Source organism: Accipiter gentilis, chromosome 8 (assembly GCF_929443795.1).
Source record: "Accipiter gentilis chromosome 8, bAccGen1.1, whole genome shotgun sequence".
In the NCBI taxonomy this organism is placed as follows: Eukaryota; Metazoa; Chordata; class Aves; order Accipitriformes; family Accipitridae; genus Astur; species Astur gentilis.
The window spans coordinates 20,173,343-20,187,637 of NC_064887.1; the positions used below are offsets into that span (position 1 = coordinate 20,173,343).

Sequence of the window (14,295 nt, forward strand, 5' to 3'; positions counted from 1 at the left end):
AAACTAAAATAAGCATGGTTTCATCCTAGATGTGCTCTTTACAGAGCTTTAAAGCACAAGTGCACAATGATGCTGTTTGTTATACAGTTGTGGGATGACTGGTTGTGTGGCAGTCTGCAGTTGTTTTGCTGTTGTAGGCAGAGGAGCAGTACCTTTCATACTTTCTGCTTCCCTGTAGCTTCCTAGGTGCTGTCTTGAAAGTGTATGAATATTGTAGTTTTAAGGCAGCCTGTTCTCAGTGGTTTAGTATGATGGTTGAGAAATGGGAGATTACAATTTAATATGGTTAGCTGTCACTTTTAAACTACATAAACGCATAAGCTCTCCCAACAGCTTCATGTGCTTATCTGATGCTTGAATGTTCAGAAATGAATAAAGACAAACTATAACTGTCATATGTCAGCTTGCCTTCCTTAAAAGGACAGGAAGAATAGCATTGTACTTTTGAATGTTTGTTTGGCGCTAGTTGATAAATATTTTTCCTCTAACTGTTCTGTAAAATGCAGGGGAAGGAAAAAGGACAGAATAAAAACTAACTGCCCTTCCAATGCACACCTTTGCAGGAACTAGGTTTCACAGGATCTGACTTCTTTCCCCCCTGCAGCACATGTTTATGAACAAATAATCTTTATATATAGTTAAATGTGTTATTTGAAAGTCAGCTATAATGCAAAACAAATCTGTTTGGCTTATGTAGATAGTGCAAAACATCAAAGTTGTGTTGCTTGGATTGCTGAGTGTGCATTCATGTAATTCTCATTTGTGGTCAGTGGAACCATGTAGCCGTGCTTGCAAAGTATATATACGTGAGAAACACTAGGAACTGATGATACAGAAGCTAAAGTAAAGCAAAACTCGGAGATGAAAGAGGGAGACTTAGTTTCCCTACGTGAAACTGAATAATGGAAGGAGTAAGGTTTCATTGAAATTGTATAAAAACAGCTCATAGGTTTGACATAAAAGGTAGCCCTGCTGTGAAGACACTGTACTGCTTTGAAAGAAATAGGGATATAATCCCAAGCTTTCCTTTCTGTCTCTTCTGTGTAGAGATCAGGACAAAGAAAAGTGTGTTAATAACAAGTAAAATACTTTATTTTTTCATCTACAGTAAAAGAAGTGGAAAACAAGCCTTGCAGAACAATGAGGTAATTCTTTCTTCATTAATATGTCTTTAATAATTTTAAATACTGATTTTTTTAAGTCCCATAATTGTAGTTTTATTTTGGAGAGAATGGTGGCTATTGTGCAAATGTGGTTTGAGTGATACTTTCAGACTTGCATTGGTGAAATAAATGGAAGAATCGTGTTAATCACATGTAGCTGATGTTTGACCGAGTAGTGATATATTCTTGACGTGTACCATGTGCTTTTTCATCTTTTTGTGCCTTATGAATGTTTAAGGACTAGTGTTGTAAGTTTGGCTGTAAGCATAGCAACAAACAGTTGCCTATAGATTTGGTATGACTTGTATTTGCTTTTTATTTAAAAGAAAAAAGTATGGAACAAGATGTAGAGTCTGACAATTTCTAACAAGTACTTCAAACTTCTGGTAGGAGGTTTGGCATTTCCCTGGTCTTCTGTGTGTCTGTTAATTCATTTATTTGAAAATGATATGTTATATCCCTTTAAGTCAAGTTTTTTGTTTCATGTTCAAATAAAACATGACAGTTAGCCCAAAGGACAGAGCCCATGGTTAGAAATATTGGATCATATGATGGTGTGAATAGATAACTATTCCATGTACTTCCATCTTTGCTGGAAACTGAAGAAAAGGCTTGCACTGGATAAATATAAAGGTGTATACAAGCATCCTGTTAGCTTCTAGCCAGACCTTGACTGCACTATCTGCCATAAATACTTGTATTTTGCATAGCTATACCTATCTGTAAAAATCTTAACTAGCTTTCTTTTATTCCTACCCACCTTGGATATAATTATACTGAATAAGGAATTAACAGTCTAAGGAAAAAGCCCTCTGGGAAAGAAGATACCAGATTAATAGAAATGCAACACAAGTAGAAATGGGGAAGAGATGGATAGAGAGGAAGAATAGGTTTGGCTCAGACATCAAATATGTCTAGTCAGGTACTCCTAGAAATTTTGCACATCAGACATTGCATTTGTCTTTTCTATTATAGAAAAGCAATAACATGTGTAGGGACATGCTTCATTGTTGTTGGGATTGCTTAGATTTTTTTTGTGTAAATAATTTTTAATTAAAATATGTTTATCATCTACCGTATATCATTCTATCTGGCTAGAATTTTTATCCGTAGTTTGTGTTCACATAGTTTTTTAAAAAGGATAGGACTATAGTTGACTTCATCCCATGAAAAACAGGTGTAGGCTTATTCACAGAGCATTCAGAGTATATTTGTGTTTGCTGGGGCTCAGAGCTCACACTTGTAGCCTATTGTGTTGCAGATGTAAACAGTTAAGTGAAGAGATTAAGTTGGGCTCTTTGTGCAAGTTTCTGTGGTTTAATCATCCTTGGAAATAAAAAAAAAAATAGAGTGCTTGATAGGATTGTCTCAGTTGATTAATGGTGAAATCACAGGCTACTGTATTTGTCTTCCTTATCCTGTCTCCCTAGTTTTTTCTTTGAGGTTTCCTGTCTGAGTATGTTGTAGTATTACTATAGGCATTGATAACTTATGCTTCACGTGAGTTTTGGGTAGCAAAGATAGCAGGATTAGGTTGATTAGGCAGGACTTGTTTTGAGTACACATGTATGCCCTTTTTAGTCTGTTTTCAGGACTGAATTCTTATGTCACAACTGTGAAAGGTAAGAAGGAAAACAAAGGAAATAAAAGATACCTGGACCATTAGCTTGTTAAAAAGTATTCAGGTTAGTAGGACAGAAGATAGGGTTATATGGAGTAAACAAATGCAACTGACCCAAATAAAAAGTGTTTGGGTATAGGAGGGTTTTTAAGTCTAGTAGATTTAGTTCACTGGGAATGTGTTGCACTCCTTTTTAGAAGTAAAGGAATAACAAATTCTGGTTTCACTTCAAGGAAGTTTGGGCTGTACAGTCAAGGAGTTTAAACCATTAATGGTCTTCAGAAATGATGGAAGGCATCTTTAGAAGACACCATCAGCCAGTATTTTTAGAGACAAGCAATGTTTGGATGTTTTAATGCTGTGCTCTGCATTGTTTGTGTATCACTTAACATAGATTTGAAATAAGTATTATTTTGTATCATGGCAGCTGCTTCCTATTGCAATTTGATTTGATAGCTTAGTTCTCTTAGAATTTCTGTTAGGTGTGAGGGGATATGGTCCCAATCTTACATTTTATTTAACTTGTGTAAGCAAGTCTTTAATTGGAGGGAAATATTGCAAATGCTGCAGAAGGAAGGTAGCTGTAAATAACTTGGATAGGGAAAATATCACATCAACATTTAAATAATACATTATCAAAAAAATAAAAATATCACTTTCCTTGTTTTGCTTGTTCTATGTGCAGCAGAAAGAGGGAAAGAAGGAGCGAGCAATGGTGGACAGAGTGTTTATTGCAAGAATATGTCGAATCCTGAAAATAATGGTCCCTAGAACACTTTGTAAAGAGGTAAGCATTGCCTGCAGTAACAAATAAAATTGGGTGTTTTTGGAGTTAAGTTGTCTTTCATAATTTTACCAGCATTTAAACAAAAGCATATAATTTACTTGAATAGGACTAAATTGTACTACATGTTTTAAAATAGCAACACGTCAATATAAAAATCTGCATGTATGTTCAGTTGTTAGATCGCTAAAGTTGCATTCTGGTTTGAATTACAAGGTAAGCCTTTTACTGTCAGCTAGTAACTACTGTCTGTGGTGTATCTCTTAAAAGGGCATTCAGGTTTTGCTTGATTCGATGCAAGATAGTAGACTTCTCTGTGCAAATGCTTCCTATCTTTAAATAGCATGCTGTTCATCCATAATTTTGCTTTTGTAACTTATATCTAGGCCAACCCTTATTAGAAAGTGAATTTGTCAAAACGTCTGTTAGCATCATTTCAGGAAAGCTATGCAGACTGGAATTTGGCAAGATAAAATTGTTTGCCTCAGCGTCTTTCTCATGCTTTCCAGAACACTGAAGTTTTTTTTTTGAGTGTTAGTTGAGCTCAGAATGTAAGTGATGAACTGTAATAGAACTTCAATATACATCAGGCACAAGGGCAATGAATTCCAATGTACAGAATGTAGAGCAAGCATGGGAGCCAGCTAGCCTGGATTAACAGGGACCTTTGACAGCTCATTCATGAAAAGGAAGTACACAGAAGGTAGAAGCATGGATGGGAATGCCTCTGAGGGTGCTGGCAGTGCTGACAAAGCTGGCCTCCATCAACTTGAAAAGGTCATGGCCATCAGAAGACGTTACTGATAATCCCCGAGAAACCCAAATGTCACACCCATCTTTGAAAACAAGTATACTGGAAGCTACAGGCTAGCCAGCTTCACCGTATTCCTTGTAAGGCTCTGAGTAAATCATCCTGGAAGCTAACTCCAGCCACATGAAGGACAAAAAGGTGATTGCAAACAGCCAACCTGGATTTATGAATGGCAGATCATGCCTTACTAACCTGATGGCTCTCCATGATGAGATGACTGGCTCTGTGAATAAGGGAAGAACCAAAGATATTGAATACTTTGATTTTATCAAGGCCTTGAGACTAAGGTCTCCCCTAGTATCTTGGTAACCAAACTCAATTGGCTGGATGAGTGGACAATGAAGTGGATGGAAAACTGGCTGGACTGTTGGGCTTAAAGATTTTTGGTCAATGGTACAGGGTCTGACTGGTTACTAGTGGCCTTGTTTTGAGTGTGGAGTTAGAGTAGGTGATCTTCAGAAGTCCTTTGCAACCTATATGAACCTATGCTTATGGCAGAAAGGTGTCTCAGAATAGTAGTAACTTCTTTACCTCTGCAATCCTCAATCTTATAGGATGTGTCCAGTATATGTATCAACCAAATACAGCTTTTAAAAATACAAACTTTCTCCATAAAAATGTAATTGGTATTTTATGAAAAATATTGTATGCTAATGTGTTTCCTGCAAACTAAGCAAATATTATATTAGCTGATGGCAGCAGGGTACTACTTTTCTGCTAGTTATGGTTGGAGCCCTTAGTAGAGAAGAGGTGAATTTTATCCATTCTTTAACTGTTATACTTTTGGTTTTGTACTAGACAGGTTATTTGCTGCTTATTGCTGTGATGCTGGTAGTCCGCACATATTGTGATATTTGGATGATTCAAAATGGAACAGTCATTGAAAGGTATCTATGAACTTGCTATTTTTAAACATTCTTTCTTGTGTTTAATGGCGAAAGTAGTCTGTCAGAACACATATTCAGACATTATATAGCTTGCTTATATAAAACAGTTGGAAAACTGGTATAGTTGCAATTTTGGGGGAGTATCTGTGGTATTTTTTTTAAAGAAAAAAAAATTAATCAACTGTTTTTCTGCTGTTGGACACAATTTTATATGTTTAACCAAAATTTACTTATTAAAAGATTTTCAGTTATTTTGGTCACATTTTGTACACCGAAGACTCTAAATCTTATGTTTAACTGAATATCCAAGAGGGCACTTCAGAATAGTGGCATAGTGGTTCTATGTCATAGACTCAGACGTGTTGTGTGGATAGTATGACTGTTACTTCTTCCTGCTGAGCTGTTTAGATTGATAAACACAATGCTTTTGGTGTTACCATTTTAGAAAGTGTTTTCTAGACTTCTGATTATTCTTGTTGCTCTTGCTAATTGAAGCAAGTCAGAATTTGTCTTGAAGTTTGAATTTAAAGTGATATTGTATTTCAGGAGAGACTTTCAGTGCTTTGTCGAATAGGACTGTTTGTTTCTGTCTTGTGAGAATCTGTGAAAGGAACTCATATTCTGTGACCATGAATTTCTGAGCCCTTAATGCAGGCAGTTACTGCAGGAGCAGAAGGGAGATAATTGTTTAGTCTGTCACTTAGCGCTTAACTTACAGAAGTCTGTCATACTTGATCCTACAGCTGATAATACAGATTTCCATGATGATTTTTTTTTCCTCTGTGTGGTCCACTGAGAATTTATCTACTTAAAACATGCTAGCTTATACTTTCTTGTTTCTCTTGTAACTAACTCTTAGCTGATGTTTGTTTACAGTGCTATCATTGGCCGCAGCAGAAAAGATTTCAAGAAATACTTGTTCAACTTTATTGCTGCAATGCCTGCTGTAAGTGCTTTTCTTGTGCTAGCCTTTCAGCAGAATATATTTAAAATGTAAATTAAGAATTTGAGGAAAAGATCTCAAATTGATGTCTTAAAACCCATGGAAACTAGTTGTCTTACATGCAGGTCTGTATCAAGATGCATTTCACTTTCTGGCTTCAGTGTGTGGGAGACTTTATCAGCATGTTTCCTTATAGATTGCAACTATTTTTCTGACAGATATGTTTAGGTTTTCAGGTTGGTTTTGTTGATGGCAATTTTGACTGATAGCTTAACGTGCCATCTGTAATACTGCATAATAACATCTTGTGGACTGGATGATGTTTCAACATTGTAGGTTTGGGATTCTTTTGACACCACTGAAGATGAAGATTTCTTTAGTCTTTAATTTTTGTATTTCTTACAGCTGCCTCTGAGATTCGTTACGTTTTTTTTCCTGCCCTTTAACTTCTTCAGCTTGTCAACATCTGACCTGCACCAGACAGAAATAATTGTTACTACCTAATAGATAATGTGGCTGGTTTACAATAGATTTAAAAACTAATTGATAAATTTAAGGTAGTGATTGTCAAATGGTGGCTCTTTTCTAGAACTTATCAGTAGAGCTGAAGATATGTGATGTGAAGGTAGTTTTAATCTTTTGATGTGTTGAGATCCACTGGGAACTGAAGTTGTCAAAAATGTAGACAAACCTAATCGGTGATCCTGCAGACACTATATGGTTAGTCTTAGATGTGTTAATAGTATTATTGACTTCAAGGGGAGAATTCACCTGCTCTAAAGTGTTTGCACAATTTGTGCTGCAAACTATCTAAGTATATTAAATCTCGTCAGCTAAATATTGAAATGCTGTCTCTTATTTTAGATCTCTTTAGTGAATAACTTCCTGAAGTATGGTCTAAATGAATTGAAACTTTGCTTCCGAGTAAGACTTACCAGATACCTCTATGAGGAATATCTTAAGTAAGTAACACCTTGTTAATCTCTGAAGGTTTTAAAAACTAAATTGATTAAAATCAAACCAAATAATTTTTAAGTACAGAGTAAGAAGGTAGCAAGGTGCTTAATAGGTTAGGTTTACTGCTTAGAAAAGGCTTTTGGTTGCAATTAACTTGCAGTTAAGGATGAGTGGCTTATCTAGGTTGTATATAGCACAGATACAAAGACAGCAAAGTTGGCTGAACTGGTGGCAGGGGGAAATGCACTGTACTGCTTCTGTTACTGGGTCAGCTTCCAAAGCACTTAAGTTGCTTTCATGTAGTGCTCATAATCCTGCAGACTGAATTGGATGCATGAATATGAGTAGCTGCTTATGTCCTCCTGCACTGACTTTTGGTTGTCAGGTCTGCTGATGTAGAGTTTGTGAGGGTTTTCTAACTCTTAAGTGCAGCAGCAGTTCATAGAGCAGCATGGGCCTGAGCTTCAACTAAGACATCCTAGAGCCCAAACAGTTCTACAGGATTTAATGTGGATCTGGTCAGGCAGAAACACAAGCTATGTTGACTCCATACAGTCATTTAATGTTTGCACTACTTTCCATCTCAGTTGTCAGAAGCAGGGGGGGTTCCAATTATTGAGATTTCAGGTAGTGAATTTTTTTCTGCCACTTAGCTATTGTTTTGTTTCAGAGCTTATACATACTACAAAATGGGAAATCTGGACAACAGAATAGCTAATCCAGATCAACTCCTCACACAGGATGTGGAAAAATTCTGTAACAGTGTAGTGGACCTGTACTCAAACCTTAGCAAGGTAAGTATTTTCAGAGGTAACTTTGAGTAATAGCTGTGGATGTTTAGGATGTGGTGTCAGAGCTTAAAACAGTTGCTTGCATTTATATGTGTATTTCTTGGAGTATGGTGCTAAAAAAATTGTTTATGATATTATATAATTTCACACTCCCTGTGGTTTCCATGACCTCTGCTAAAGCACTGTTGTGGGTTCTTATAATTTGTGTTCCATTTTCCTTTAAAGAACTTACTGCATTCTTTTGCAGTTGAACTGGGATGAGTATGCTTTCTCAGCTGGTTAGGTTTCAGAAGAAAACCAAGGGCTAGCTTTTAGTTCCATATTAATATTTTTGGTGGTAGGGAGGTGTGGTTGAATAAGCATTTCCCCTGTTTCTGGTGTAAATTTTAGGGGGTTTAGGTAATGAAGTAGAATACTGTTGAAATTTTTAGACTAAATTTTTTTTTGATGTTATGTTGTTTATACAAGCAGAAGTATAAAGCAAAATGTGAGTTGATGTGTTCAAAAACTTCTGGCTACAAAACCTGTAGTTCAGCTGCTCTAGCTTTGAGACAGAGTGCATAGAACAGGATGCTTGCAAATTGGAATATTGCTTCTATCAGGTATATAGCCAACTATATGGCATTATCCTTCTCATTATTTCTCAAAATTACTTCAGTTAAGTAATCATGGGGTCTACTCCAACTTTGCTTAGTGAGCAGAATGTTATTACAGACCTAAAATAGTGAAGTACTTTTTTATACGGTATGTACTTTATCGGAAGATCATGATGGTTTTATGTTCAATTCTTGAGGGAATGTTTTCAGGAAAACGTCGTGTGGCTGAGATTCCTTTTTGTTTTAGCATTCAGTTTGTATGATATGTTAACCAGTGTTGTGCTTTTAATGCAGAGCTATAACTGTTCTTGGGGTGGTTTCTAGATCATTTTATTTGTTTTATATTGGTGTTCTAATGCTTTTTTTTTCTATGCTTCTCTTACAGCCCTTCTTGGATATAGTTTTGTACATCTTCAAGCTAACAAGTGCAATAGGAGCTCAGGTAAACTGAGTGGGGTTTTGTTTTGTATGCTTTAGTACTCTTTATCTTGAGGCAAGCAAAATAAAAAACAGAATTTGCAGGCATTCAATGATTTGAAGAAACAAGACAGTTTTTTATTCTAGCAGTTACTTGGGAATCCCATTTAGTACAGTACCCTTCTGGCTGCTTGTATCTTGCATGACTTCCATTTAAGGGAGAAAATAAGTTTTCTTTTTCTTTGCAGCCTCTATAAAGGGGAGCCATTCCTTGCATTGAGCTGTGTGACCAGCTTAGTAAAATGATTCATTGTCAAAAATGCTCAGAATTTGACAAGAAGTAGTTCTGGGACCCATGATACAGATTTTGTCAAAACAGACTGCAGTAAGGCTTAGCTGAACCTAGGTAATTTTTCCAGTCTTGGACATCTTTGTGTTGCTTTCTGTAATACTTAGTTATTACAGGCAGTTTATGCCAAATTCAGTTTATGCCTTTGGTTTTATGCCATGCTACACTTCAGTAATATTTAAGCATGCTATTTGGCAGCCCTGGTCTGTTGAAGCTTAGGATCCAGAAGAATAAGAGATCCCTACCAGGACTGCTTAAGAGAAGCAGGAAATGTGTTGGAGATAGATGGATCAAAGAAGGGAATGGGATTGAAATATTGACTGCGATGACAATGTAGCAAATAGAGAGAAAAAGAAGTAAGTAGAAATGAAGGAGAGGAAATGAGAAAGGACCAGAAAATTATTAATGAAATAAGCTGGGACAGTAGGACACAGATTGCACTGAGAGATGATAAAAACTTGAAAAGAAGACTGGAATGGGAAGGGCATCTGGGGACAGAGAATTAGTGAAATTAGTGAAACAGTGTCTACAATGCAAAAGAAAGGAACATGATGGGAATTGCAAGAGTAATTGTGAGAATCATGGGGTTTATGCTTTCTGGCATTTTGGATACAGATGTTGGAATTTGAGACCATCTAAATGGTAAGCTTTTATTCTTTTTTGATTCACAGGGTCCAGCTAGCATGATGGCGTACTTGGTTATTTCGGGGTTTTTCCTTACACGTTTAAGGAGACCAATTGGCAAGATGACTATTATAGAACAAAAATATGAAGGGGAGTACAGATATGTCAACTCACGGCTTATTACAAACAGGTATAGATTTACTCAGATGGCAAGATGTAAGTGACAAAGTAGTACTGTGGTGTAAATGGAAGCCGTATGTTAAAACATATTTGGAAAGTCTGATGCTATCGGTTCTGAGCAAAGCGTTTGCATCTTTATGCAGATTATTATTAAATAACTTGTGCACTATATTCCTAATTCAAAAGACAAACTGTAGCTGGGACTATAATAAGCTCATGTTCTACTGTGAAAAAGTACCAACTCTTATTTCATAAAGTAACTGAAAGAGCTATATTCCTGTGTTTTATGGCTGATTTTCAAAGACTGTCTAACAAAATTAAGTTGCTTTCTTTTTGGCTTTGTTGTTGTTTTTTTTAGTGAAGAAATTGCTTTTTATAATGGAAACCTGAGAGAAAAACAGACTATTCACAAAACCTTCCGTAAACTGGTAAGACTTCTTTTATCTTTTAAAACATTTTAAGCAAAACTTCAATTAATTTTATCCTGGTGATATTTGACATATATAAATGGAATTATAGTGGCTTGGTGTCTATGCTGCTACAGTCATTAGATTTAAAAATAAATCAGTAGGCTATAAGCAGAACACAAGTTTCTGATAGAATGGTCTTTCTTTTGCCACTTACCTCCTTTTTACCCACCACAATTACTATTCTCTTACTGCTTAGTTTCAGGTGTAGGTTGTTTTGATCTAGAGTGCAAGTCTTTGCCAGTGGGGACACTTGTGCAGTGCTCGTCACAGTTATAGGTGTGTTGAGGTATCTGTGACTTGCTAAAAAATGACTGTTTGGAATCAAATGTCTGTAAAATAATAAAAGACAGTAAACCAGGTACTGATAGTAGTTTGACCTTTTTTTTTTTTTTTCTTCCCCTGTAACTTACCAGGTGGAACACTTGCATAATTTCATCTTGTTCCGGTTCTCTATGGGTTTCATTGATACTATCATTGCCAAATGTAAGTGTTTGTCCAGTGCTAATGGATTGCTATAAATAACAAAGTGCTAAACTTTTTCAAAGATAATGTTTTCTTATTGCTTCAATGAATGTGTAGCTTAATATTTACTCTTAAACTGCAGACCTTGCCACTGTGGTTGGTTACCTGGTTGTTAGTCGTCCATTTCTGAACCTGGCTGATCCTCGTCATCAGAATAGTACTCATGCAGAACTTTTGGAGGTAAATAGAATGGAATTAAAACAATTTCCTGAATTTAAATTTTGTTAGTCCACATAAAGAAACTTTCTTCTACTGTAGGATTACTACCAAAGTGGAAGAATGTTACTGAGAATGTCTCAAGCTTTGGGCAGAATAGTCCTAGCAGGCCGTGAAATGACAAGATTGGCTGGGTAAGCTTAATAGTAGTTGTGTAAAATAATATTTTGTAAAATTATGTTGTTGTTGTTTCTCAAACTCATTTTAATTCTACAGTCAGTTTCTTAAAATGAGATATCTGCTTTGTTCATTGCAGCACCCTAAAAAATCTAGAAATTAAGTTTTCAGCATAAAAATTTTTTATCTGAAGACATGCTACTTATGTCCACTAGTAATTTCATATCTGAATAGTAACAGCATACAGTTCGAATGTTTAATTGAAAAGACATTGTCAGATTCTCATAAATCAATTATGTATTGATTACTTATCTAACTGGGTTTTTTGTTGGGTTTTTTTTTACATTTTAAGAAGAGAAGTTATCAAATATTTGGCTATTACAGGAAAAGGTTCTTGTAAATATTGTGAATATTGGACCACCTCAGTGGAACTCTAAAATGTAAACATTTGTTTCTATGCTGGGTTGAATAGCTTTGTCATTTTGACAGTTTAAAAGTACTCTTTAGAGTGTCTATGGATTTCTAAAACTTCTAAAGATTAATTACTTACAGCTTGGTTTTTGGTTTTTTGTTTGTTTGGTTTTTTTTAGTTTCACAGCTCGAATTACAGAATTAATGCAGGTTCTGAAGGACTTGAATAGTGGCAAATATCAGCGTACTATGGTATCACAAGAAAAAGGTACATGTGCCATAATATGTAGTATGTGCATCTCTGTGTAGTGTTCCACTCTCTAATACTTCTTTCTTAATTTAAGATGCAGACAAAAAGCAAGTTTTGCCTTTGATACCTGGATCTGGAGAAATTATCAATGCTGATAACGTTATCAAGTAGGTTTACAAAGTTTCCACAACTTCAGTACTTTTAACGTAGTCTGGCTTTTAAATCTTTTCCCCTACCACTATTAATAGATGTTTTAATACACACTATTACAGTATGCAATTCCTGTTGTACTATAGTTTATTTACAAATAATTCCACCTCACTCCCACTCAGCTTTTCTATTCTGTAAGTCAATCCTTGTCATCTCAGGGTGGCAAAAGACATAATATGCTGTCTAGATTTAGCCTTTTTGGTAACATTTCCTGCTGTCGTTTGGAATATGACTTCCCAGACCATTTTTTTGACACTTTATCAAATTTATTAGGAGTACATTGGTTACATATTCTATTCCATTATATAATTCAGTTGTAAAAATCAGGGGCAAGTTTGTATTCAGTTTCAAAATATTTGCTTGTATTTTCTGTATGCTCAGACAGTTCATTGATGTATTCAAGCAGCAATCAATTCCTCCATTCTTTGCAGTCTGAGCAACATAGTATTGACATAGTAGTACTACTTAAAGGTATATAGTAAAGCTAGTTAAAAGATTAAATAGCCTCAGTCTGGTCACTGTGGAAAGCAGATAGTGGAGTAGAGTGGAAAGCGGGGAGGAAGACTGAAAGGAGGAAAGGAGATAGAGCTATATTTTTTTTTTTTTTTTTTTTTTTAAAAAAGCAAGGGGCACATGAGCAGAGAAGTCTTTCATTGTGTATCTTAGAACTAATGGAATACGCTTCCATTAGCAGGTTTAAAATTAAGTGCATCTTTAAATGTAGGTTTATATCTACAAAATGTTTTGGAGACCAAAGGCTTAGAAGGATTCAGAAAAACAAATACATGAAGGAAAAAAATAAAATCTGTACATGTTTGTTAAATGCTAAAGTATCACTTTGGGTTCAAGAACTTTCTTAGCTGTTAATAGTTAGAAGCTGGGGCAGTGTACTGAATGAAGTACTGCTGAAGTCTTGCCCTGTTCCTTAAATCTCTGAGTAAGCATGCATTATTAGCTGCTTTTAGGCAACTGCTCTTTTTTTTTTTTTTTTTTTTTTTAATCTTGCAATACAAATAGGTTTGATCATGTTCCGTTGGTGACACCAAATGGAGATGTTTTGATTCAAGACCTTAACTTTGAGGTAAGTTGTTTGTTTTTATTATAGTATCATAGAAAATTTTTTTCATACAAAATTTGAAAGTGAAGATGATAATTTCATAGTAATCTGATTTATAAAAAAAATGTGCAAACGAAAATGGAGAGGTGCTTATATGGTATTCTTAAATCTGAACAAAATTAATCATGTTAGTTTAAAAAAAAACAAAGGCAATGAGCTATTTTCCCAGAAAATGTTCATATTGTTACAAGCGTGTTTTCTTCCGGCTGCAGTTGGTGCTAAACTAATTGGAGAAAAAAAAAAAATCATTGGTAGAAATTACTCATTTTAATGTCGAAGTACTATGTACAAGCCTACAAGAATACCAGCTTATCTTATTGACTGTAGAAGCTTTCAACAATACTTTTTTACTACCCTTTTAATGCATTGGCTTTGCATTTTTTAGGTTCGATCTGGTGCAAATGTACTGATATGTGGGCCAAATGGGTGTGGGAAGAGCTCACTTTTTCGTGTTCTTGGTGAGGTAAGGGAACTTTTTTAAATAAACGGGGGACAATCCAAAGCGCTGTTCTAACTGGACTTTTTTGGTCAAGTTTAAACCTTTTTCATGTTGCAGTTGTGGCCTTTGTTTGGTGGGCGTTTAACAAAACCTGTAAGAGGAAAGTTGTTCTATGTTCCCCAGGTGAGGCAAAGTACTTTAACTGGCAATAGTGATCTCATTCTTCCTGTTTTGACTATGTTTAGAAATATTTAATATAGCTTTTTGTTTCTAACTGTATCTCAGAGACCATATATGACTCTTGGAACGCTCAGAGATCAAGTTATATATCCAGATACTTTAGAAGATCAGAGGAAGAAAGGGATTTCTGACCAGGTAATGATAATTAGTTCATTAACCTTTTGTCTTGCTTAAGATGAG

At 35.5% G+C, this 14,295-nt stretch overlaps 1 protein-coding gene across 2 annotated transcripts in view; it reads left to right on the plus strand.

Moving 5' to 3' along the window:
* The window catches only part of ABCD3 (ATP binding cassette subfamily D member 3), a 33,669-nt gene that overhangs the window by 13,210 nt on the left and 6,164 nt on the right, over positions 1–14,295 (plus strand). For both annotated transcript variants that reach the window (XM_049807319.1, XM_049807320.1), the window contains exons 2-19: positions 1,109–1,145; positions 3,470–3,571; positions 5,178–5,266; positions 6,143–6,212; positions 7,074–7,171; positions 7,837–7,960; positions 8,939–8,995; positions 9,991–10,133; positions 10,482–10,551; positions 11,007–11,076; positions 11,198–11,295; positions 11,374–11,465; positions 12,039–12,127; positions 12,204–12,276; positions 13,337–13,400; positions 13,822–13,899; positions 13,993–14,058; positions 14,161–14,250. In XM_049807319.1, coding sequence (XP_049663276.1) covers positions 1,109–1,145; positions 3,470–3,571; positions 5,178–5,266; positions 6,143–6,212; positions 7,074–7,171; positions 7,837–7,960; positions 8,939–8,995; positions 9,991–10,133; positions 10,482–10,551; positions 11,007–11,076; positions 11,198–11,295; positions 11,374–11,465; positions 12,039–12,127; positions 12,204–12,276; positions 13,337–13,400; positions 13,822–13,899; positions 13,993–14,058; positions 14,161–14,250 — 1,510 coding nt within the window. The remainder of the gene's footprint in view (positions 1–1,108; positions 1,146–3,469; positions 3,572–5,177; positions 5,267–6,142; positions 6,213–7,073; positions 7,172–7,836; positions 7,961–8,938; positions 8,996–9,990; positions 10,134–10,481; positions 10,552–11,006; positions 11,077–11,197; positions 11,296–11,373; positions 11,466–12,038; positions 12,128–12,203; positions 12,277–13,336; positions 13,401–13,821; positions 13,900–13,992; positions 14,059–14,160; positions 14,251–14,295) is intronic.